Source organism: Hipposideros armiger, unplaced genomic scaffold (assembly GCF_001890085.2).
Source record: "Hipposideros armiger isolate ML-2016 unplaced genomic scaffold, ASM189008v1 scaffold_179, whole genome shotgun sequence".
NCBI lineage: Eukaryota > Metazoa > Chordata > Mammalia > Chiroptera > Hipposideridae > Hipposideros > Hipposideros armiger.
Genome location: NW_017731529.1, coordinates 1,261,692 through 1,282,729, shown reverse-complemented (window position 1 = coordinate 1,282,729; position 21,038 = coordinate 1,261,692). Strand labels below are relative to the sequence as shown.

The window sequence follows — 21,038 nt, the reverse complement described above, 5'->3', positions numbered from 1 at the left end:
GAGAGAGAGCCTACTAGTAAAATGGAAGTTAGAATCTTTGGTAATCTAATCATGGAAGTGACATCCCCTTCACATTGAGGTCTTCAATTGGTTAGGATCAAATTACTCAAGGGAAGGGAGTTACACAAGGGCGTGGGTATCAGGAAACAGGATCTTTGGAGTCCGCCTGACACAGGGGTAGTAATACCTACTTCACAAGATTGTTATGAATATTAAAAGAAGTAACGTATTTAAAAGTCTCTGTATTTTTGGTCTGCACTTAAACTACCCTTCCAGATATTACCTGTTAGTCTTCTGCATAGGAACCAAACTTACTATTTTTACTAATATTTTCTCTTGTTTTTTCCTTACCACTTAGACTTTGTAGCCTCTATTTCTTTGATTTGCAGTGGCTGCCCGCAGCAATTTGACATCTTCCAGGGCCTATTTCAAATGCTACTTTTTTGATAAACTTTCCTTGACTCATCCTTCTCTGATTCAGAAGTCATCTTCCTCATCCGATCTCCTGTAACACGTTTTCATAACTACTTTATGGCATATGTCAGTCTGCCTTGAAATTTCTTTCTTTGTTACTTAGATTATGAGTAATCATTGTGTCTTAATCCTTTCTGTTTCCCCATGCTGTTATAACATCATTTTGAAAACATTGGAAGACAGTATTTGTTGATTAATGAATTAGTTTTTCTAAGGTTTACCAGTTTAATAACTTGTAGAGACAGACAAGGAATTTTAAATAGTTGTGGTTGTTTTATATGTTGTAATAACTGATATTTCTAGCACCATAGGGAATGAAAGTATTCCACATAAGTTAATTTTCCAATTAACTACAAATATTCTTTTATATGCCTAAAGGGATTTTATTTTAACCACTATTTATTTATTCATTTACTCTTTCATTTTTTTAACCAATAAACATGTAAGCATTTGTTATATGATAATCCTATATATTAGGGATATGCAAGGACAATCTAATATCTTGTGTACTTCTCTATCTCAACAGTAAACTATCTTATTAAGAGTAATTTAACCTTTTATTCCTGACTCAGGCATAGTATTTTGAATATTAGATACTGAGCTATAACAGTCATATGCACAGTAGGAACTGCTGAACCATATAAGTAAGGACTGTTTGTGCCCCAAACTGTGTTGATTTGGGATTTTAAAGCTACTTTTTTAGGTTTTTTGTCAGTTTCATGCTGTTAATGAGCTAGCTCTAGTCCCTTTGTTAATTTCTTTTTAAAGGCTTGTGTGCTGGGAAATCTGGTAGCCAGGTATGCTAGTTTTCTGTATAAAATGTGAATCCATGGACTCTGAGTGAGGTTGTAAGTCGAAAGAAAAGGACCTGAGATAGAACATGAAATCTGTTGTGATACTCGAAATGAATTTTTAAAAATGATTTTCTTTTCAGAAAATGAATTTCTTTTTCTTTCAGTTAGATTCTGGGTTGTTGAAGTTGTCTTACATGCATTGCCCTATGAGTCATATAAGACTTCCAGATAAAGTCAAAGGTTACAGTAAATATGGTTCAACTTTTTTAGAAGTTTAGTTTGTGTTACTGTCTGAGTGTTCAGACAGCAGCTAAATGTCACTGTGTGTTTATAGATCTACTCTGTAAGAAGAAATTATAGGTGCCTCATAAAGCCACAAATCAATCTCTGGATATGAGTCGTTCCAAATGCTTGCATGTTAAGGAATGAGATCACATACTGTTTAACACTTTCATAAAATGAACTTTGATTGTGAAGTCAGTCCACTTTTTATTTTATCAAAAGGAGGTTTAGTCACTGTACCCACACATTATCTTCAAAGTTCTTTAAAAAAGAATTTTTATGATTTCTCTTCAGATCTCTTCTTTGATTATTAAGTAGCTCTGACATTATCCTGCCAAACATTTAGGTTTCTAAGTCTGTGTTTAGTCTTGTGGATTTTATTTAGACTATACAGGACAACAATGGTCCAATTTAACTATATTAAGTTATTTTGTAGTATATGTCCTTTGGCAAGCATTCAGCAATATAGATCTGTGAATTTAGGATATTTTTCAGTTAACTTAAATTTTTTTTGTTTTTCTAGGTTAAAAAATGGCCATACTTTAGTAACTAATCAGCCTAATGCTTTGCTTATGAAAATTTTACCATCATTAATTGTTTCATTTTGGATTGAGAAAAATGAATCCAGATATAGAAGAAAGTACGGGATGTTGGAAAAAGTACCTGTTAAACAGTGGACCATCTAATAACTAATTTGCTATGGTATTGACTCTCTAGCACATAGGTAGCCCTCCAAAAAATCATCCAGTTTTCTAAATTATGGAAATTTTGTGGAAGACGTTGACCTGGATTTTGAGCCTCATCATGGCTTCATCGGAATTTCATAGCGACCACAGGCTTTCATACAGTTCACAAGGTAGGATACCTACTTTTGAAACTGATAAAAACTATTGTTATTATCTGACAAGAGAAGATTCTTAATATTTAGTTTGGGTGAATATTTTCTTTGGGATATGTAGTGATAGCAGCAGAGGTCTACTGTGTCAATTTAGTGCTCGTTTCATATATGTTAAGGGTTCTAAGAGTCTTTTTACCTTGTTCTACTAGTATTTAATATCCAGTGGATTTTAGCCTGGTCTTTCTCAGAAGATAATAGACCCAGGCCTCTTATTCCTCTTCTGAATCCTAAAGTTTAACAGGCTCGTTCGTTGCTAAGGTTTATAGACAATGTCATGTTGAAAAGGAATCCAAAGGTTTATATTATGAAAGAACAAGAAACCAAGACAAATTTTGATATGAGATTTTTCTAATATGGACCCTTAGTGACAAAATGCTTTTCCTAACTTAAGAATTCTCATCTAAGCATTAGAACCTGGGTGAAAAGTAAGAGTTGTAAGAAGTTCAACCTTTCAAATTCTAATCCACAGGTCCCTATGATTTTCATCTATGGAACTGAGCTTTATATCATAGAAAAGATCTTAACAGAGAGGTCCCAGGAGCGAATGTCATTTTGTTTTCCATGGATCTGTCCAAAACTTACAGAATTATTGAAAGCATACCTTTTGGATTCTCCTCCCATGAATGTATAGTAACAGATCATTTTTTGGTGCTGATGAATCAGATTTTCAAGGGTATTATAGGCTATTGATGTCTAGAAATCCATATGTATAAAATGTGGCTTTCAAAGTATATCGACAAAGCCATAGCATTTAGTATGAACTTTTATTCATGAGATGTAAAATAAATACTATCTTTCAATTTACTTCCATTTGATCGTGGTTTCATGGGAGTTTATGGGTGAAGTCCACATGTAGACAGTAAGGCATGAGGCAGACATTTGTTTTTCCTAGCTAAAGGAAGATGTGGTTAAGAAGGTAGATTGGTAATATTTACTACATCTAAGTGAGGAAATTATATTTCATAGTCCTCTGAATTTTTTTCAATTGATGATTTTTAACAGTTTTATTGAGATACATATATACCATATAATTCATCCGTTTAAAGTTTGATTTACAACTCAAATGCTTTATTATATTCACAGAGTTGCACAACCGTGACAATTGATTTTAGAACATTTTCATCATCCCTAAAAGAAACCCTGTACCCATTAATAGTCACTCCCAAATTCCCTTCAAACCATCCTCCATCCCTAGCCTTAGGCAACCTCTACTCTACTTCTGTCCCTAGAGATTTGCCTATTCTGGATATTTCATATAAATGGAATCATATAATATGTGTTTTTTTGTGATTGGTTTCTTTCACTTCGCGTGTTTTTATGTTAGATAATGACCTTTGATTATGATGGCTGTTATTATGAAGGATCATTCATGCCATAGCATGTCTCAGCCCTACATTCCTTTTTATTGCAGACTAATATTCCATTATGTGAATATACCAGATTTTACTCATTTACTCATCAGTTGGACATTTAGGTTATTTCCTCCGTCTGGCGATTGTGAATAATGCTGCTATGAACGTTCATGTACAAGGTTTTGTGTGGATTGTGTTTTCATTTTCTTGGGTATCTACCTAATAGTGGGTCAGATGGTAGTTCCATGTTTAATCTTTTGAAAGACTGCCAGACTGTTCCACAAAGTGGCTACAGTATTTTACATTTCAACTGATGATTTATTAAAAAATATTTTCTACAAAGCTGTAGAGATGCTATATAAACTCTCTTGGATAACTTGCACAAACATATTTTACCTGAGCTAAATTCTATTCTTTTACATATGTGTTTTTTCACTGTTTTAAATTTCAGTATAAAATATTCATATTTCCTGCAGAATTTAGCTCTTAGAATCCATGTTCTTAAAATTAAATTTAAAAAAGAAAAACAGTCTTTTGAAATAATTTTAAAATAATGTTATTTTGAGGATGAAATAATTGGAACTTAATTTATCTTTAGATACCTCGCACATGATTATGCATAGTTTTAACTGATATAGTTGTTGTGTATACTGCTATTTCTTTGTTAAATTTTCTTTTCTTCCATGTGTTTTTTTCTGGATTCTCTGCCTTGTGATTACAAAGAGGAATTCCTGACTTATCTAGAACACTACCAGCTAACTATTCCAATAAGGGTTGATCAAAATGGAGCTTTCCTCAGCTTTACTGTGAAAAATGATAAACACTCCAGGAGAAGACGGAGTATGGACCCTATCGATCCACAGCAGGCAGTATCTAAGTTATTTTTTAAACTTTCAGCCTATGGCAAGCACTTTCACCTAAACTTGACTCTCAACACAGATTTTGTGTCCAAACATTTTACCGTAGAATACTGGGGGAAAGATGGACCCCAGTGGAAACATGATTTTTTAGACAATTGTCATTACACAGGATACTTGCAAGATCAACGTAGTACAACTAAAGTGGCTTTAAGCAACTGTATTGGGTTGGTAAGTAGATGTTTTAATTCTGAATTTCTGATGGGGAAATAAATTCACAATGTAGATGTCTTCACATTAATATATATATATATATATATATACACACACACACGTACACACATATACATACATGCATACATAGGTGGTTTAGGTAGGGAAAGCAAGTCTAAATTTTTTGTTATTTTTACTGCTTTTGCTTTTAGTCTTCTTGATAATGTTTGCATTGACTTTTCAAAGTAAGAGCTACTTTTAAAACTCTATATTATTAGTAGAACAATGAGTGAAACCCCAGGTTTAATTTTAGGTCTTAGTTTTTCTGTTTAAATAAGATATCTTTTATTCATAAACAAATTTCAGTCGTTGATGAAGAGTTTAAGATTGTGTATGTATGTATGTGTGTGTATTATTTCAGGAAACCACAACACTGATTGCCTCTTTAGGTGTCTTTCTATAATATTTTTCTCTGATCGGCAATGTAGCTTAAAATTATGTATGACCTACTTGTGGTTATAAATTCTTGAAGCAAAATCTTTTATACCAATATCTCTTTACAAAATAATTTTTTCCTGCATTTATCTGAGATTAATATTAAATCTTATTTTTCTTAGAAAATAGATTTCAAAAGTGTAGGGTCTATCATGGGTATTTGAATCTTTTCTAGTCTAATGGTAAACACAGTTCAAAGTTGGGCACAGTCGTGGTTGCAGAGCAGAGCATACTTCCGCACTTCCTTTACGGCTTTTACCCTATTCAGGCTAATGTAGATGTTTCATTAAAGCTTTATCTGTGTAAAAGGGCACAAACATTTTGATGCTCAAGTCATTTTCAGAAACTGTTTTTCTTCCTTATTCTGTCACATTCATACTCTCATTCCTACTTCAATATAAAAAAACTACATAACTAGAGTTGGATTTAAATAAGTTCTAAATTTGAAAGGAGTATTGAGAACCACAGTTTAGTAAAATTTTCATTATAGGTATATGTAAGAATTAGCTCAGATTGTCCATTTTGTATCATTGTCAGTGGGTCAAAATGATTACTTGGATTTCAAGATTTGGATTTAATTCCTATAAATAGATACATTGAGTACATTTATTGGGAGCTTCTTTTTCTACAAACAGTGTTAGCTTTATATACAAAACAGATTTATCTTTTGGAATAAAATAAATTATCCAAAATAAATTTGTTTTTTAAAACTTTTTGTTATGTTGAACTAACACTTGCTGTTGAATATGATAGAAAAATTCAGTTCCTAGTCATTGACCAAGCCCTTTAAGTTTGGCATTAACTTTAATTATGCCATTGATAGTTTTAACAGGGTGGTGAAATGAACAAATTTGAGATTTAGGAAACAAAAACTAATTCTATTGTGAGATTTGAGGGAAGAGGAATGATTGGAGCTATGAAAATGAGTTAGAACATATAAGAGATAATGAAGGCCTATACAAAGACTATGGTACTAGGAATGGAGAAGATAGAATGAATTTGAACAACGTTTTGATGAGAAAATTTAGAGGATTTGTATCTGATTAATTTTTTTCACTGGCATCTAATAAGACATATAGCACATAGTAGATATTTAATAATATTTTAAGAAGTTGAAATAGAATTGAATTGAGTGTGGAATGAAGGAGAGAAAGTAATTGAAGATAGCTGAGGTTTCTGTTTTTGATGAGGGTAGTTTGTGAATTTTACTAGTTGAGAAAGGGAATTCCAGTGGAGTGCTAGATTGGAGAGGAAGATGAAGAGAGTGATTTTGATATAGTAAATATGAGGAATCTGAAGAAATAAAGGTTAAAGATGTCTAATTGGGATTTGGGAAATATAGCTCTAAAATTTAAAAAAGAATTGAATTCTGGGAACAAGTAATTTGAGAGTTATTAATAAAAATGTCTATGAAGTTGTGAAAGATGTTTGTGGAGTCAAAAGTGAGAATAAGGTTGAAAATGGAAACTGTTCTTCACATAAGGGGATAGTAGAGCGTCATCCATCTATTCTTCATCATCATTGAGACTTTCTGTCTCTTGTTCTCGTTCCCTCTATTTGTGAACACCTTTCTGTTTTATTTGCTTCCTGTTAAAACTGCGTGGTCCATGTTGGCTAACTTTGATTGCTTGATTAAGGTGAAGTCTGCTATACTTGTCCAGTAAAGTTACTATTTTCCCCTTGGCAACTGATAAGAAATTTGTTAGCAGACACTTTGAGACTATGTAAATATCCTGTTCCACATCACACTTTTACCCAACCACCAGGTTTAGTAATCTTGCCTTCATTCTTATTTTGTATCATGTTAACTTTTTTTTTTATTTTAAGATTTTATTGGGGAATTAGGGGATGGGAACAGCACTGGGGAATTGGGGAAGGGGAACAGACAAGTTGCTGTCCTTTTGTTCCTCAGTCTAGTTGTGGAGGATGTTGCTTCACTGGCCCATGTTGGTATTATCATTGCACCCTTCTCGGCTGAGGCAGATCGGTTGCCAGCCATTGGACAGCCCCTCATGGTGGCTCACGGCAGCTCACGCAAGCTGCCGGCCATTCACGGTAGCTTTTGGCAGCCCACTGCAGCCCCACTGCAGCCTACGCCATCGCAGGCAACTCTCGGCAGCCCAGCTCCAGGTTGAGCTGTTGTTTACTATCTTAGCTGTAGAGAGCACAGCATCACTGGCCCTCATATGTGGGATCCAAACCGCAGCCCTGCTGCTAGAGCTCATGCTTTCAAGCCAACTCTTTAACAAACGAGCCACTTGGCTGGCCCTCATGTTACATTTTTAATAAAATGGAATATGTAAACAAGTTTTTTAAAAGTCCAATTTTATTTTTTAAAGGCACCTTTTAACCAATTCTGTTTTTAATTGGTCTATTAAAAATAGTTTTCAATGTAGAGATCACTGAAATCAGAGTTACAACTCTTGCATCATTCAAAGGAAAAAGATTCCTAACATTACATTCTATCAGTCAACAGTTTAAAATAATATCACATTTGAGGACCATGGATTTGTTATCCAGGTATTGTTTTTCCAGAGTTTTTAATTTTATTTTGTGTTATTGAGAATTAATTAATTAATTAATTATTATTTTTTTTTACCACCTGATCAAAATTATTCAGTTCCTTAGTTCTTATATCTATTGCTTGGAATATATTCCATTCTTCTTTGGAGGCATTTTTCTTAGAGTCTTCTGGTTAATTATTTTCTTGAGTTACTACACATTTCTCATCTTGGGATTTCTTTTTTCCTAGGTTAGTTCCACATCTTCCTCTTTCTGTATTTACATTTTGATTTTATTAGAGAACATCTTCAAGTAATTACCTCAGAAAAGGTACCTGGGAAGTGAAATTTCTGAGTCCTTGCCTATTTAAAAGTAACTTTATGTTACCCTCATGTTTGGTTAATCATTTAGCTGGATGTGAAATTCTACAATAGGTTCAAAAATCATTTTCCTTCCGAACCATGAGTGGTGGGATTGGGAAAGGGGAATATGGAGCGTCAAATCTATCCACGTGGGTTTGTGTCTTAGGAAAAGACTTGAAGATCTAAAAAAATTATCATTGATTCATTTTGGGTGGCAGAAGTCTTCTTGTTTTTTTTGTTTTTTTTACTTAAAATATTTGCTTCAGTGAAAGTGATCCTTATACTTCCTGTTTCAAGAATTTTATAATAATGTGCTAAGTTGTGGGTCTTCTTTCCTTATCTCTACTTGGTATTGGATGGGTGCTTTCAATTTAAAGACCCTCCTGTAGCTTAGAGCAATTTGAAAAATAATTTCCTGATAATTTTGTCTCCTTGTTTCTCCCCACACCGTTCAGTAGTTGGTTCTCTGCTTCTCTTACCTCTCTTTTTCCAACTTTTCCTTATGTTCTAACTTCTATGAACTTCCTCAATTTTGCCTTTTTTCCTTCAATTGATTTAAAAATTACAGCAGTCATATTTCTAATTTTCAAGAGATTCTTCCTTTTTCTGATTGTTCCTTTCTTTGTATATTGTTCTTATTTCATGCAAAATGATTTTTTTAATCTCTCTGAAGATACTAAAGACTATGTAGCTAGTTAGAAAAGATCAGTGACCCCATTAGACTTTCTGTTTATTTAATTGTATCCATAGTTGCCTTTCTACTTTTTCCATTATTCATTCATCCATTCACCCCATACTTCTAAATACCAGATAGTAGGCACTGTTCTAGGTGATAAGAATCAACAGTAAACCAAACAAAAATCCCTATCATCATACAGCTTGCATTTTAGTGGAGGAGATACACAATAAGATAAATAAATCGAAATATAGTATGTTGGATAACGATAAGTTCTGAGGCGGAAACATATTGAGAACAACTTTAAGGAAAATGAGGACGGGAATGCTGACATCTGAGGGATAAGATTTCTAGGTGGAAATCTTCAGGTACAGAGGCCTGATTTTACAGTGTTTGAGGAAAACAAGAAGACTACCATGATTAGAGCTAAGTGAAAAAGAGGAAGAATAATGGAAGATGAGGCTAGAAAGAGAATCTGGCACAAGATATTAGGTTTTAGAGGACAGGATAAAGTCAGTGATGACTCCAAGTTTGAGACCTTGGCAACTAGAAGAATAGAGTAGCTATCAATGGGGATGAGGCAGACTCGGGCATTAACTGAAATGGAGAAGCTGTCGGAAGAGCAGGTTGGGTGGTGGTGTGCATCACAAGTCCAGTTGGACATGTTAGACTTGAGATGTTGGATAGGATGTTGGATGTGCAAGTCTGGAGTTCAGGAGAGAGATGTGAACTATGGACTTATAAATGTGGGACTCATCGGTATATGGATGACAGCTAAAGCCAAGAGATTCTATGGAATTGTTTAATTGGGGAGAACAGATAGATTAAAGAAGAGGTCCAAGAGCTTAACCTTTGGGCACTCCAAGGGGTTAGGGAGGTCAGAAAGATATGGAGGAGACAGCAAAGAACAGTGGAGTAAGAAATTGAAAGAAAACCAGGCAGATATCTACAAGCCAAGAGAAGGAGATATTTAAAGAGACAAATGCTACTGAGTCAAAATAAGAGAAGGACTGAAAACTGACCATTGAATTTATCAGTGAAGAGGTCATTGGTAAACTTGACAAAAGCAGTTTTGGTGACATCATGGTGGAGTTTGGAAAAGAGGCAAACCTGACTGAGGTAGGATTAAGAAGGAATGGGAGAAAAGAAAAGACTATATTGACAATTATTTTAAGGAATTTTGGAAAAGCAAGAAAAGATCAGTTGCTGCAGGCAGAAGTAAGGGTTACAGGAGGTTTTGTTTTGTTTAATAGGAATGATTATGTAGAGAGAATGAAATTTCTGGAGTGATGTTCTTGATAGATAAGAAGGGATGGAATCATATGCATAACTAGAATAACTGGCCTTTACTAGGAGAATAGACAACTCATTCATAATAACAGGAAATAAAATAGATTATATGGACATGAGATTCAGGTAGGTGGGGTATTTGTGGTTGTAGGCGTAGGAGGTTGTGCAATGTTGTCTGTTGGAACGGAAGATGGAAAGATGAGCTGTTAGGGGCTTAAGAAGAGAGGAAAAAGTATGAAATATTTATCCAGGAGAGTGGGATACTGAATGAATCAGAGAAACATAGTATAATTGCCATGAAGCATTAAGGACACAATTGAGATTATGATGATGAATTTAAAGTGAGACTAGTCAGCATGTTGGTGTGTTTTCCTCTGGCTAAATGAAGCTGCAATGGTGTAGACTCAGAGTAGCAATATTGGATTTAATCAGGGTTGTAGGTTAGCCACATAAATTCCATGAAGGGAAAAAAGGACAAGGAAATTGAAGGAGGGAAATGAGGACAAAAAGCGAGTAGAGGGCAATGGAAAGGATCAGTGGGTCAAGGTGGGCATAAGGGCTATCTCTTGGGGTTAAGATACTAGAGGGACAGTACTGGAAAGATAGAAGAAGGGGATACTTGAAATTGAGACTATGCAAGATTGCAAATATTGATAATGCTGAAGTCTAGGGTTTGACTGTGTCCCCATATGCATCCATGAGAGTCTAAGGTAAGGTGAAGTACAAGATATTTGGAAGAGCGGTGGTCAAGGAATGGAGAGGGTAGGGGTTGAAGAGACCATCTATGTAGGTAGTTCTTATCCTGGGGTCTATGGATAGCATTCAGGGGCTTTGTGTAATGGAATGGGGAAAATTACATCTTCGATTTTACTAATTCTTTACTGAAATCTAACATTTCCTTCTTTTATGAATATAGCTAATGAACCAATGTAGAAATAGCGGTAACTGACTTTGTCCCCGATAGAAATTACAGACATTTCCATGTCATTTTACAGTTTTTGCAGGTTCTTCAAAATAGGATTATTTATGTTAATCACTATTGTGAAATTATGTTAATTATTCAATCCACTGCATATCTTAAAGTGTTACAAAAGACGTATGTATTGCTATTACACTTAAAAAATCTTTTGATAACTGTGTTTTGCTTTAGTTGGTTTTATTTATAATCCTGTATATTTGTTCTGCAATTAAAATATTATTTAGAGAAATGGTCCCTAGGCTTCACCCCTAGACTTCCAGAGGGATCCAAGGCACGAGCACACACACGTACACACAAATCTTAAGAAGCGATGACATAAGAATATACTGAAACTAATGGTTATTTCAGGAATGGTACTGCAGAGCGTGACAGTGATCCAGAAGCTAAAATCTGTAAGGGATGAGGAAGGCATTTCTGGGTCAGTAGATAACTACAACTAGCAAAGGGAGAAGGTGATGGCTTGAGATGCAAAGCTGGTAGGTTTTGTTTGTTTGGTTTTGTTGTTGTTGTTGTTGTTGTTTTGAAAGAGGGAGAATTGTTTGGAAATGGCACTGAATGACAAGGACACACGCCCTACTTCAGGGTCCAATAGGAGGCAAGTAGGAGAGAAAGCAGCCACCTTCCAGAGGATTACAGGGAAGAAAGAGTGTCATTTAGGGAAATTCAGGCTTTTGTGTGAGCCAGATGAAGTGAACACTCACAGATGAGGCTGAGGGCACAGGAAATTTTGTTGGTAATTAATCTTGAGTTTTAGAGGGCACTGTAGAAATATTTTAAATGGTGAAGGGGGAAGGTCGCAGGTGAGATCAGAACACATGATGTGTATAACCATACAGGGAATAGAACCCAAGGGGTGGGTCATGGTCTTCTTGTAAGGACAGGTGTGGCCGGGAAAGCGAGCGTGATGGGATTAACCCTGCCAGTCCTGAGGCAGACAGTGTAGAGGTGAGTGTGGATGCTGAGGAAAGTGACAGGTGGGGCTCTTTGGAGGATGCACAGATTTCTGGGACTCCCATGTAACTCAGCTCCTTCATCCTCTGGCCTCCAGCACCTTTCTAATTTCATAACCATTTTCCCCTTCCCTCCTAGCAAGTTGCTCCTTGCTATTTATCAAATACTGGACACATGCTCCTACCCCGTTGCCATGCACAGGCATTGCTGTTCCCACTGTCTGGTCTGCTTTTCCCCTAGGTATCTGTTTGGCTTGCTCCTTTACTAAGGTTTCTGTTCAAATGTCATCTTATTAGAGACGATGTCTCTGATCATCCTAAATAGTTTGTATAACTCCCTCACTTCTGATTACTCTGTCCTTTTACCCTGCTTTATTTTTCATCTTACCCTTTATCACTACCTGTTTGATCATTTACTTATCCAAAGAATGAATTGCTTTTTTCTAGCTCCTCCCACCAGAATTGTATGCTCCATGATAGACCAGAAACTTTGTTTTGTTCGCTATGGTGTCCATACTGCCTAGAACGGTACCTGCCATGTGGAAGACACTCACAACATACTTGGTGAATTAATAAAGTCAGAAGCAACCTGCAGAGGATAGAATTATACCATGGTGACTAAGAGTACAGGCTCTGAAGTCAATCCAGTGAGTTTGTTACTTAGCTTTGCCCAGTCTAGGTTTCTCATTTGCAAAGAGGAGCTGATAGCAGTTCGTACTTCAAAGAGCTATTAAGATTAAATGAGATAACGTGTATGAACATCTTACAGAGTAACTAACACAAAATCTCTGGATTTTCTTCCAGAGTTGTTCCATTCTTGATATAAGAGAATGTTGTTAGAAGGCTTCTGACTGTTTTCCCCTGCAACCTGAGTTTCTTGTCTGGACCTTTAAATGTTCTTCTTCTCACAGTCCAGCGTGATATGACTTTAGCGCTCTCCCTTTTCTCGGCAGCCCTCTGAGCCCACTTCCTACACTCCCCTCTTACCAAAACTCCTAACATGTGCCTTCTTTTCTGCAGGAAAACATGCTCAGTTTACTATCACATTGTTAATCTTCCCGGTAAAGTAATTCACGTTCAGGTATTAGAGTTTGTTAATGGCATATTCTTTCTGTCAGTGCTTGCATTTAATTTAGGGACTAATATCTCTAAAGTAAAGCAAGCAATGGTGAAACTACTAAGTGACTAAGGGCTGCTTTTTTGTTTTGTTTTGTTTTTGCAATCCTTAATTCGTGTCGTATAGGTGGCTGCCAACTTCATCTAAAAGTTAGAGTAGTGCTGACTATGTCTTATCTTTTTTTCCAAGCATGTGATACTTAACATGAATTTCCCTAAACAGAATCATAGAGGCTTAGATTCAAAGGGACCTTAGAGATTATCTGGACTAGAGGCTTTCAGCTTTTTTTCTTTTTAAAGCAGCAAACCCTTTTCTCAAATGAGATGTTATGTGGAACCTTAATATATAGATTAATAAAAGCACAGTTGATTCCTAAGCCCAGGAATCCGTGCCGTGTAGGTCTCTCTTTGTTGTCTGGGGCAATCCCCTGAGGGCACTTCCATGGAACCCTTAGGGCTCCCCAGAGTGCTGTTTTAAAACCACTAATTTACACCAACCCTTTCATTTTTCCAGCTGAGGAAATACACCCAGAGAGTTTGTTTTTTATCCAGTGTTACAGGGTAAATTAGTCGGATTAAGGGCAGTCCTCACATGTGCCACATTTAGGAAAACACTATTAGACAAGGATGGAAGTTCTTATTTCTGATGCAGATAACTTTTACTATCTCATTTCTTTTAATCAGCAAACTTTTATTTGGTGTGCACAGTACATCTGAGACACTGTGCCTGTAATTGATACAAAGAAATATGAGACATAACCGTTTGCCTTAGGAAAGAGACTAGTATCGTTTGGAAGATAAAACATGCAGTTGAAAAGTTATTCCAAATTTAAATATAGCCTCAGGACTTGAGATGTAGCAAAGCAGTGCGGAATTAATTAAAAATAAATTAATTAAAAATAAATAATAAGCTCTGTTGGAGCTCACAGGAGGGCGAAGTTACTCCAGTTAGGCTAGAGCAAGTTTTAAAGAGGAACTGTGACTTAGCTGAGTAGGAATTGGCTAAATAAATAGGTATAAGGCAATATAATACTGTGAATGAGAGCAGAACTTTGTGTGAATTCCAGCTCCCTCTCTGATCTCTATATGATATTTGGCAAGTTGTTAATCTCTGAGCCTGTTACTTCATCTGCAGAATGGGGATATGTGGGATATATATTAAGGACATATTAATTGGTGTAACATAAACCTTAAAATATCAGTAGTTACCACAGCGGAAGTTTATTTCCCCCTTATATCAGTGTCTATGTTGCACAGCTTTTCATCAGGTCACTCAGGGACCCAGGTTCCTTCTCTTTTCGCTTCTACCTTCCCCAGGTCTTTTTTTTCAGAGAGAGTGGAGAATTCCACTGGGGAGCTTTTCAAGGGTTGGGCCTGAAAGTGATACACAACACTCTGCCCCTTTTCTTTTGGCCAAAGCTCAATTACAAAGCTATACCTAAACACAAAAGATGTAGTTAAGTGTGCACAATTTGAAAAGGAAATAAAAGCCTTAGTGAACACATAGAGGTCTCTGCTACCTCATAGAGTTGTTAGAAAGATTGGAGGAGATAATGTGTGTGTCATGCTTAGTGTAGGGCAAAGCATGTAGAGGCATTTAAACATCCTTTTTAAAGAAAATGAAAATTTATATAATGTTTGCTGAGTATGGACAATTCACTAAATTTCTATTAACGTGTGTTTTAACTTTTTTGGAGGGATATAAATTTATTTTTCACTTTTGGTAATGGTAATATTTCAAGTGATTCTTCTTGGTAAATTCTGTTTCTTTTTATTTTAGCATGGTGTTATTGCTACAGAAGATGAAGAATATTTTATTGAACCATTAAAGAATACCACAGAAGATTCCAAACATTTTAGTTATGAAAATGGCCATCCCCATGTGATTTACAAAAAGTCTACCCTTCAGCAACGACATCTGTATGATCACTCTCACTGTGGGGTTTCGGGTAAGTGAATCTGTGGCATTTAGAAAGCATATTGTATTGTATTGCTACCCTCTTTTGTCTGGCATGTATTGTAAGGGTAATAATAAAAGTAAATATGAATTTGAGTAACTAAAATGACAATGCCGAGAGTCCTCAAAAAATGTCACATATCGGGCCGGCCGAGTGGCACGATGGTTAGGAACTCGCTTGGGATGCCAGAGGGCCCCGGTTCGGATCCCACATATGAGGGCCAGTGACACTGCCCTCTACAGCTAAGATGCTGAACAACAGCTCAACCTGGAGCTGGGCTGCCGTGAGTCGCCGGTGACGGCGTAGGCTGCAGTCCCTGTGGCAGTGGGTTGCCATGGGCTACCGTGTGTAGCCAGCAGCCAGCGTGAGCGGCCAGCAGCCGCAGTGAGCGGCCGTCCAGAGGCCGGCGACTGATCTGCCTCGCCAGGGAGGAGCGCAGTGATGGTGCCAACTTGGGCCAGTGGGGCGGCGACCTCCACAGCTAGACTGAAGAACAAGAATGACAGCGGCTTGTCTGTTCCCCTTCCCCTAATTCCCCAGCACTGTTCCCATCCCCCCAATTACCCAATAAAAAAATCTTTAAAAAAAAATATATATATAAACTCTCCTGAAGCTAAATATCCTTATTTTCCAAAAAAAAAAAAAAATGTCACATATCAATAGTTTGAAGTCAATTTTGGAAGCTCTTTCAGAAGTCTTTAAAATGTAAGTCTGTGTAAAATTTGATTTTTTTTTCTTTGAAGGAGAAAGAAACACCTTAATTTACCTGGGTAATAGTTACAGCTTTCATGTACAGGTGTTCCATAGTACTCTGTGCTGTTTGGTTAGCCTGATATTTTTATGCTAGTGACAGGAACCTAGACACTTGAATACGACTTGAAGAGTTTTAACGTAGTATTCAAAGGTAGTGATAGTTAGGGTACTGTAGAACTATGTAGTAGGGACAATAAACCTAAACTTCAGTGGTCAAAGAAGGCTTCATGGAGGAAGCAACTTGTAAGCTGAGGCCTAAGGGATAAGACAAGGGAGCTTGGCAAAAGGGGAGGGAGCAATGGGTTCTGTCTAAAGGAAACAGCATTTATTTTTATTTTTATTTTTTAATTTTTTTGCCCACTTCTCAGGAAACAGCATTTACAAAGGTGCTGAACCTAAAGAAAGAATGTCATGTTCCAGGAAGTGACAGTTCATATAACTGGATATTAGAATGTGGGTTGGAGAAATAGGGGTAAGAGTCATAGTGGCTGTGAGAGATGACTGAAGAGATAAGAAGGGGCCAGATCACAAAGGACTTACAAACCATACTCAGGAGTTCGTTTACCCTAAGTGTGCTGGATGGAAATCCCACTGAGAGATTTTACGTAGTAGGAATCACATGTTCAAGTTTAGGTTTCTGAAGATTACTCTAACAGCCATCTGGAGACTGAATTAGAGAAAAGCAAGACTAGAGGTAGGGATATAGGAGATTGTCTAGTTTAAGTGTTAGAAAACTTAGAGAAACAGAGGGCATAGTCTAGCATAGTAGAAAGAACATGGGCTTTGGTATAAGCTTTGGACAAATTACCCAACTTCTCCACATACTCCTCTCAGTGCACATTAGTTAGTCAAATTGTAGCTATCATCATTGTTGAGGTGCCTGTTTCTAGCATTCAAAGGGCTATTATATTATTTTTAAAAAGATTAGATTTGTTCTGTGTAGTTCTAGTAACTGGAACTAGGGGCAGATTTTAGCTTAACACAAAGAAGAGTTCACCAACAAGTAGATTAAGTGAAAAATAGGGTGGATTCAATAGGTAGATTGTAAAATATGGAATGGATTGCCTTAAAATTGGTGAATGCATTACCCTTTTGTTTCTTCTCAGTATCCTTCATGGGCTCCTTATCTTCTGCTTCAAGCATAAGTGTTCTTTGAAGTTCTTTCCTCAACGGACTGTTCTCATAACGCATTCTCTCTTGAGTAGTCTCTGAGGCTTTTAATTACAAGAGGCCCTTGTTGGTCAAGACTAATTGGTACTAGAAAAATGGCCAGTGAAAGTGAACCCACTTAAGAAATAAAATTTGATAATAAGTATTAATAAAGGTTTGATTGGTGTTTGTATTGAGTAATGAAACTAAACATTATGGAAATAGTTTGCTTTACCTTATATTCAACAAAAGTTAGGCTATTAGTACAACTATATATAATTTTTTTAAAAACTAGGATTTAAATATTTAGTTGTTTATTATGATATAATTTTTTAATATTCAGATTATCCTCTTTTGAAGTGCCTATCTCGTTAACTGGTCTTACTCAGGCGAATCCTTATTTTTCAAGGTTTAGGCATGAGTTAAACAGTTCTCCAACTCCACTCTTATTGCCATCATAAAATTCTGCCCCTTTGGGGGAAGATTTTCTTCTTCCACAATCTCTCCCCCTGGATTACTGAGGCTGTTTCCTAAATGGTCCTTGCTTTTAACCTATTGCATTCACTAGCCATCTCTACGACCCCTAAAACCAGTTGTTTTAGTTCAGATCCTCATTATCTCTTGCCTAGACCACTATAATGGCTTTCTAACTCGTCTTCTTGTCTCCTGGTTTGTCTTTGTCTTTAGTCAAGTCTGTCTCCTAAATCTGGCTATATTACATGCTTTCAAACACTTCACTGGCTTCCCAATAGTGGACTATGGTAGTAGTTCCTTAATTTCATTGGAATGTCCCTAGATGTTAAAGAAGCATTTTGTATGTTCAGTAAGTATGGGAAATGTCAGGTTAAGAACTACTGATCCTAATTGTGATACTATTTCATTTTTTATTTTTTTAAAGATTTTATTGGGGAATTGGGGAAGGGGAACATCCAAGTTGTTGTTCTTCAGTCTTAGTTGTGGAGGGTGCAGCTAGCTCATCTCCAAGTCCAGTCGCCATCCGGCTGCCGGTCATCAGCTCGTAGCCGCTAAGCTCAATGTGCCGTGTTCAATCTTAGTTTCGGGTGGGCATAGCCCACCATCCCATATGGGAGTCCAACCGGCAACCTTGTTATTAGGAGCACGTGCTCTCACCAGCTGAGCCATCCTGCCTCCTGTTGGCTGCTCAGCTCGGGTGCAGCTCACTGGCCCATGTGGAAATCAAACTGGCGACCCTGTTACTCAGAGCTCACGCCCTTAACCAACTGAGGCACTCAGCTGGCCCTGTGATACTGTTTCAACAGCTTAGTTCAAGTGAGATGTGCCTTTATAGGCATACATTGTCAGTTAACCTGTTATCGGGAACTGAAGTTTATATCAAAATATAAGCTGTAAAAAACTTTTTGACTGTGGGCATATTTATTTTATATTGAGATATGAGTTTTCCTGTTCTAGTTCGATTTAAGCTCTGAGATAAATTTCTCTGAAAGTGATACCTGTTCTTTGAAGAAAATTTAGAAAATACAGGATAAAAAGAAATATAAAAGGGAAATAAGATTGCTTTTTTACCATCACCCAGAGATAGTTGAATGTTCTTATAGTCCATTGATATAGATATTATGTTTCTATACCTGCATTATCTACTTCTGAATTTATTAAATAAATATTAACTTAGCATGTATGTGCAAGGCTATTCTAGGTTTGGGAATGTAGCAATAAATAAAGCAGGAAAAGTCCCTGCTCACGTGAAACATATTCTAATGAGGAGACAGTTAACTAAATAAGCAATCAAATAAATAAATACATGGTCAACTATCAAGATGTAATAAATGCTATAAATGAAAAATAAATCAGGTTAATGAGATAATCTTGAATGGCTCTATATATTAAAAAATATTTTGAAATTGATCACTTAAAATCTTATTTTAGACAGCAAAGAGATCCATGTATTTAGTTTTTTGGGGAAAGCTCTTTATTGTATGTGCTTAAGGAGGAATGTTTTCTTTAAAACATTCTACACTCTATTTAAAGTTAAACTATTAAGCATATGTAATGAATATTATTTGAAGAACTACTAATCTTTATTTTGAAACAAAACAAAATAGGTCAGTTGTGTATTCTATTTTAGACTAAAAATATATTAGTTACAGATCATTAAGCTTAACATGAAGCAGTCAATTGACAATTATAGAATGTAGATATTGTTTTGCAATGATCTAATCATGCTGGATTAATTTTTAAAATGAAACTGCAGATGTTATCTCTCGATTTTATACATTCAGTGTTCTTATATGGTATGTATATCGGACTACAAATTCTCAGAGTATAAGAACTCTTTTCATTTATGAATATCCAGCAAAGACATTATATATACATGTGTCTGATGGAGTGATAGCAAGCAAACTAACAATTAAAAAGCTAAAAGTTTGAAAATTTTGAAAATTATGATTATAATAACAACACCTACTTTATACCGAATGCTATCAAATGAGAAACAACATTGCTAAGGGTTTATTTTGCCCAGTGGTGTGTAATTCTTTTCATAATACTTTAAATAAAAACAAGGAGAAACTGGTTGGATCAGAGAAATGAAAATGGTGAAAATAATGAAAATTAAATCTTATATTTAGACATGTAAGCTGTCTAGTCAGAGGAAGCGAAGACTAAGCGTGATTTGAATACATGAGTTGTTTTATGATCACAGGAGAGTGAGCAGGAGAAACTGGAGTTAGGTAACGCAGAAAAGATTTTAGCTATTTCATAATATTACTCCAAACCCGAAGGCTGAAGTAATACACTTTGATTCTGTCCCAGTTTCTGTGGACCAGGTGTCTGTGCATGGATGGGAGGGTTATCTATTTAGCCTCAGCCAAGGCTGGGTTCTCATCTGGAGTCTTGACTGGGGAGGAATCTACTTCTCCACTGCCATGGTTCTTGGCAGCATTCAGTTCCTTGCTGTTGTAGGACTGAAAGCTTTAGCTTTTTGGTTGGTTGTTTGCCAAAGGCCACTGGCAGTTCCTTGCTATGTACGATTCACTAACTTGGTTGCTTGTTTCCTCTAAAGCAGCAAGGGAAAGATTCTGTTAAGATAGATGCTACAATATGATGTAACATAATTGTGTACAGTACTCCTGTACATTTCATCATCTTTGCTGTATTCTATTGGTTAGAAACAAATCCCAGGTCCTGCCCATATTAAAGAGAAGGAGATCACAAAAAGATGTGAACATCAGGAGGCAGAGGTCCTGGGGGCCACCTTAAGAGTCTGTCTGCCACAACTGAACATAGGGGGATACTTACTGGGGCATATACTATCAAAATAAGAAATATTTAGTATGTATCTGCTTCTCTTGACCTTTAGGAATAAAGACACTACTTTATACAAGTTTCAAAAATATTTGACTGATACTTCTCATGGTCCTTTTCATCTTATGTCTTAAAATTTATAACTTCTACCAAAGTAATTTTTAAAAGGGAAAGGCTAAAGAAGTTAGAAAAATAGAGAAAGTGCCACTTTCTGTCAAGTATACCATATAAATTAATCTAATTTTTCCTCACTAAATTTTTCAATAATTGGAGGTTCGAAAGGTTTCCTGTTCAATATAAGGATAGCAAAGTATATAAAGTATATAAAGATATAAGGAAAGCAGAGGACCTGTACTGCTCAAGTTTATTAAGTGAAGAGGAATGTAAATGAGCCAGAGCACTACAAGGTTTCCTGTGTACTGAAGAACCAAAGGTCTAGAAAACCAAAGATAAACTACATACAGTCCACACTAAAATGTAGTTTAAAGTGAGTCATACTGGAATCATGATCTTTCAACTCTCATTCTAATGCCCTTTACCTCCAGGTTTTGGAAAAGGAATCCTTTGAGTACTTTGTCAGTATAAGTAGTTAGAGACCGCAAAACTAAGTGAAAAAAAGAAAAAAAATCACAGCTTTGTAGAATGGAGATTTCTAG

The 21,038-nt window shown here is 36.1% G+C and overlaps 1 protein-coding gene across 7 annotated transcripts in view; it reads left to right on the top strand.

Annotated features, from left to right (window-relative positions):
- ADAMTS6 (ADAM metallopeptidase with thrombospondin type 1 motif 6) overlaps positions 1-21,038 on the top strand; it is a 259,454-nt gene that overhangs the window by 5,023 nt on the left and 233,393 nt on the right. For 6 of the 7 annotated variants that reach the window (XR_002125140.1, XM_019652415.1, XM_019652414.1 and 3 more), the window contains exons 2-4: positions 2,074-2,406; positions 4,524-4,888; positions 15,021-15,189. Coding sequence is in view for 6 of the 7 variants with exons in the window: in XM_019652415.1 (XP_019507960.1) it covers positions 2,310-2,406; positions 4,524-4,888; positions 15,021-15,189 (631 nt within the window). In the remaining variant the exon portion in view is untranslated. The remainder of the gene's footprint in view (positions 1-2,073; positions 2,407-4,523; positions 4,889-15,020; positions 15,190-21,038) is intronic. The other variant, XM_019652413.1, reaches the window with a different exon arrangement.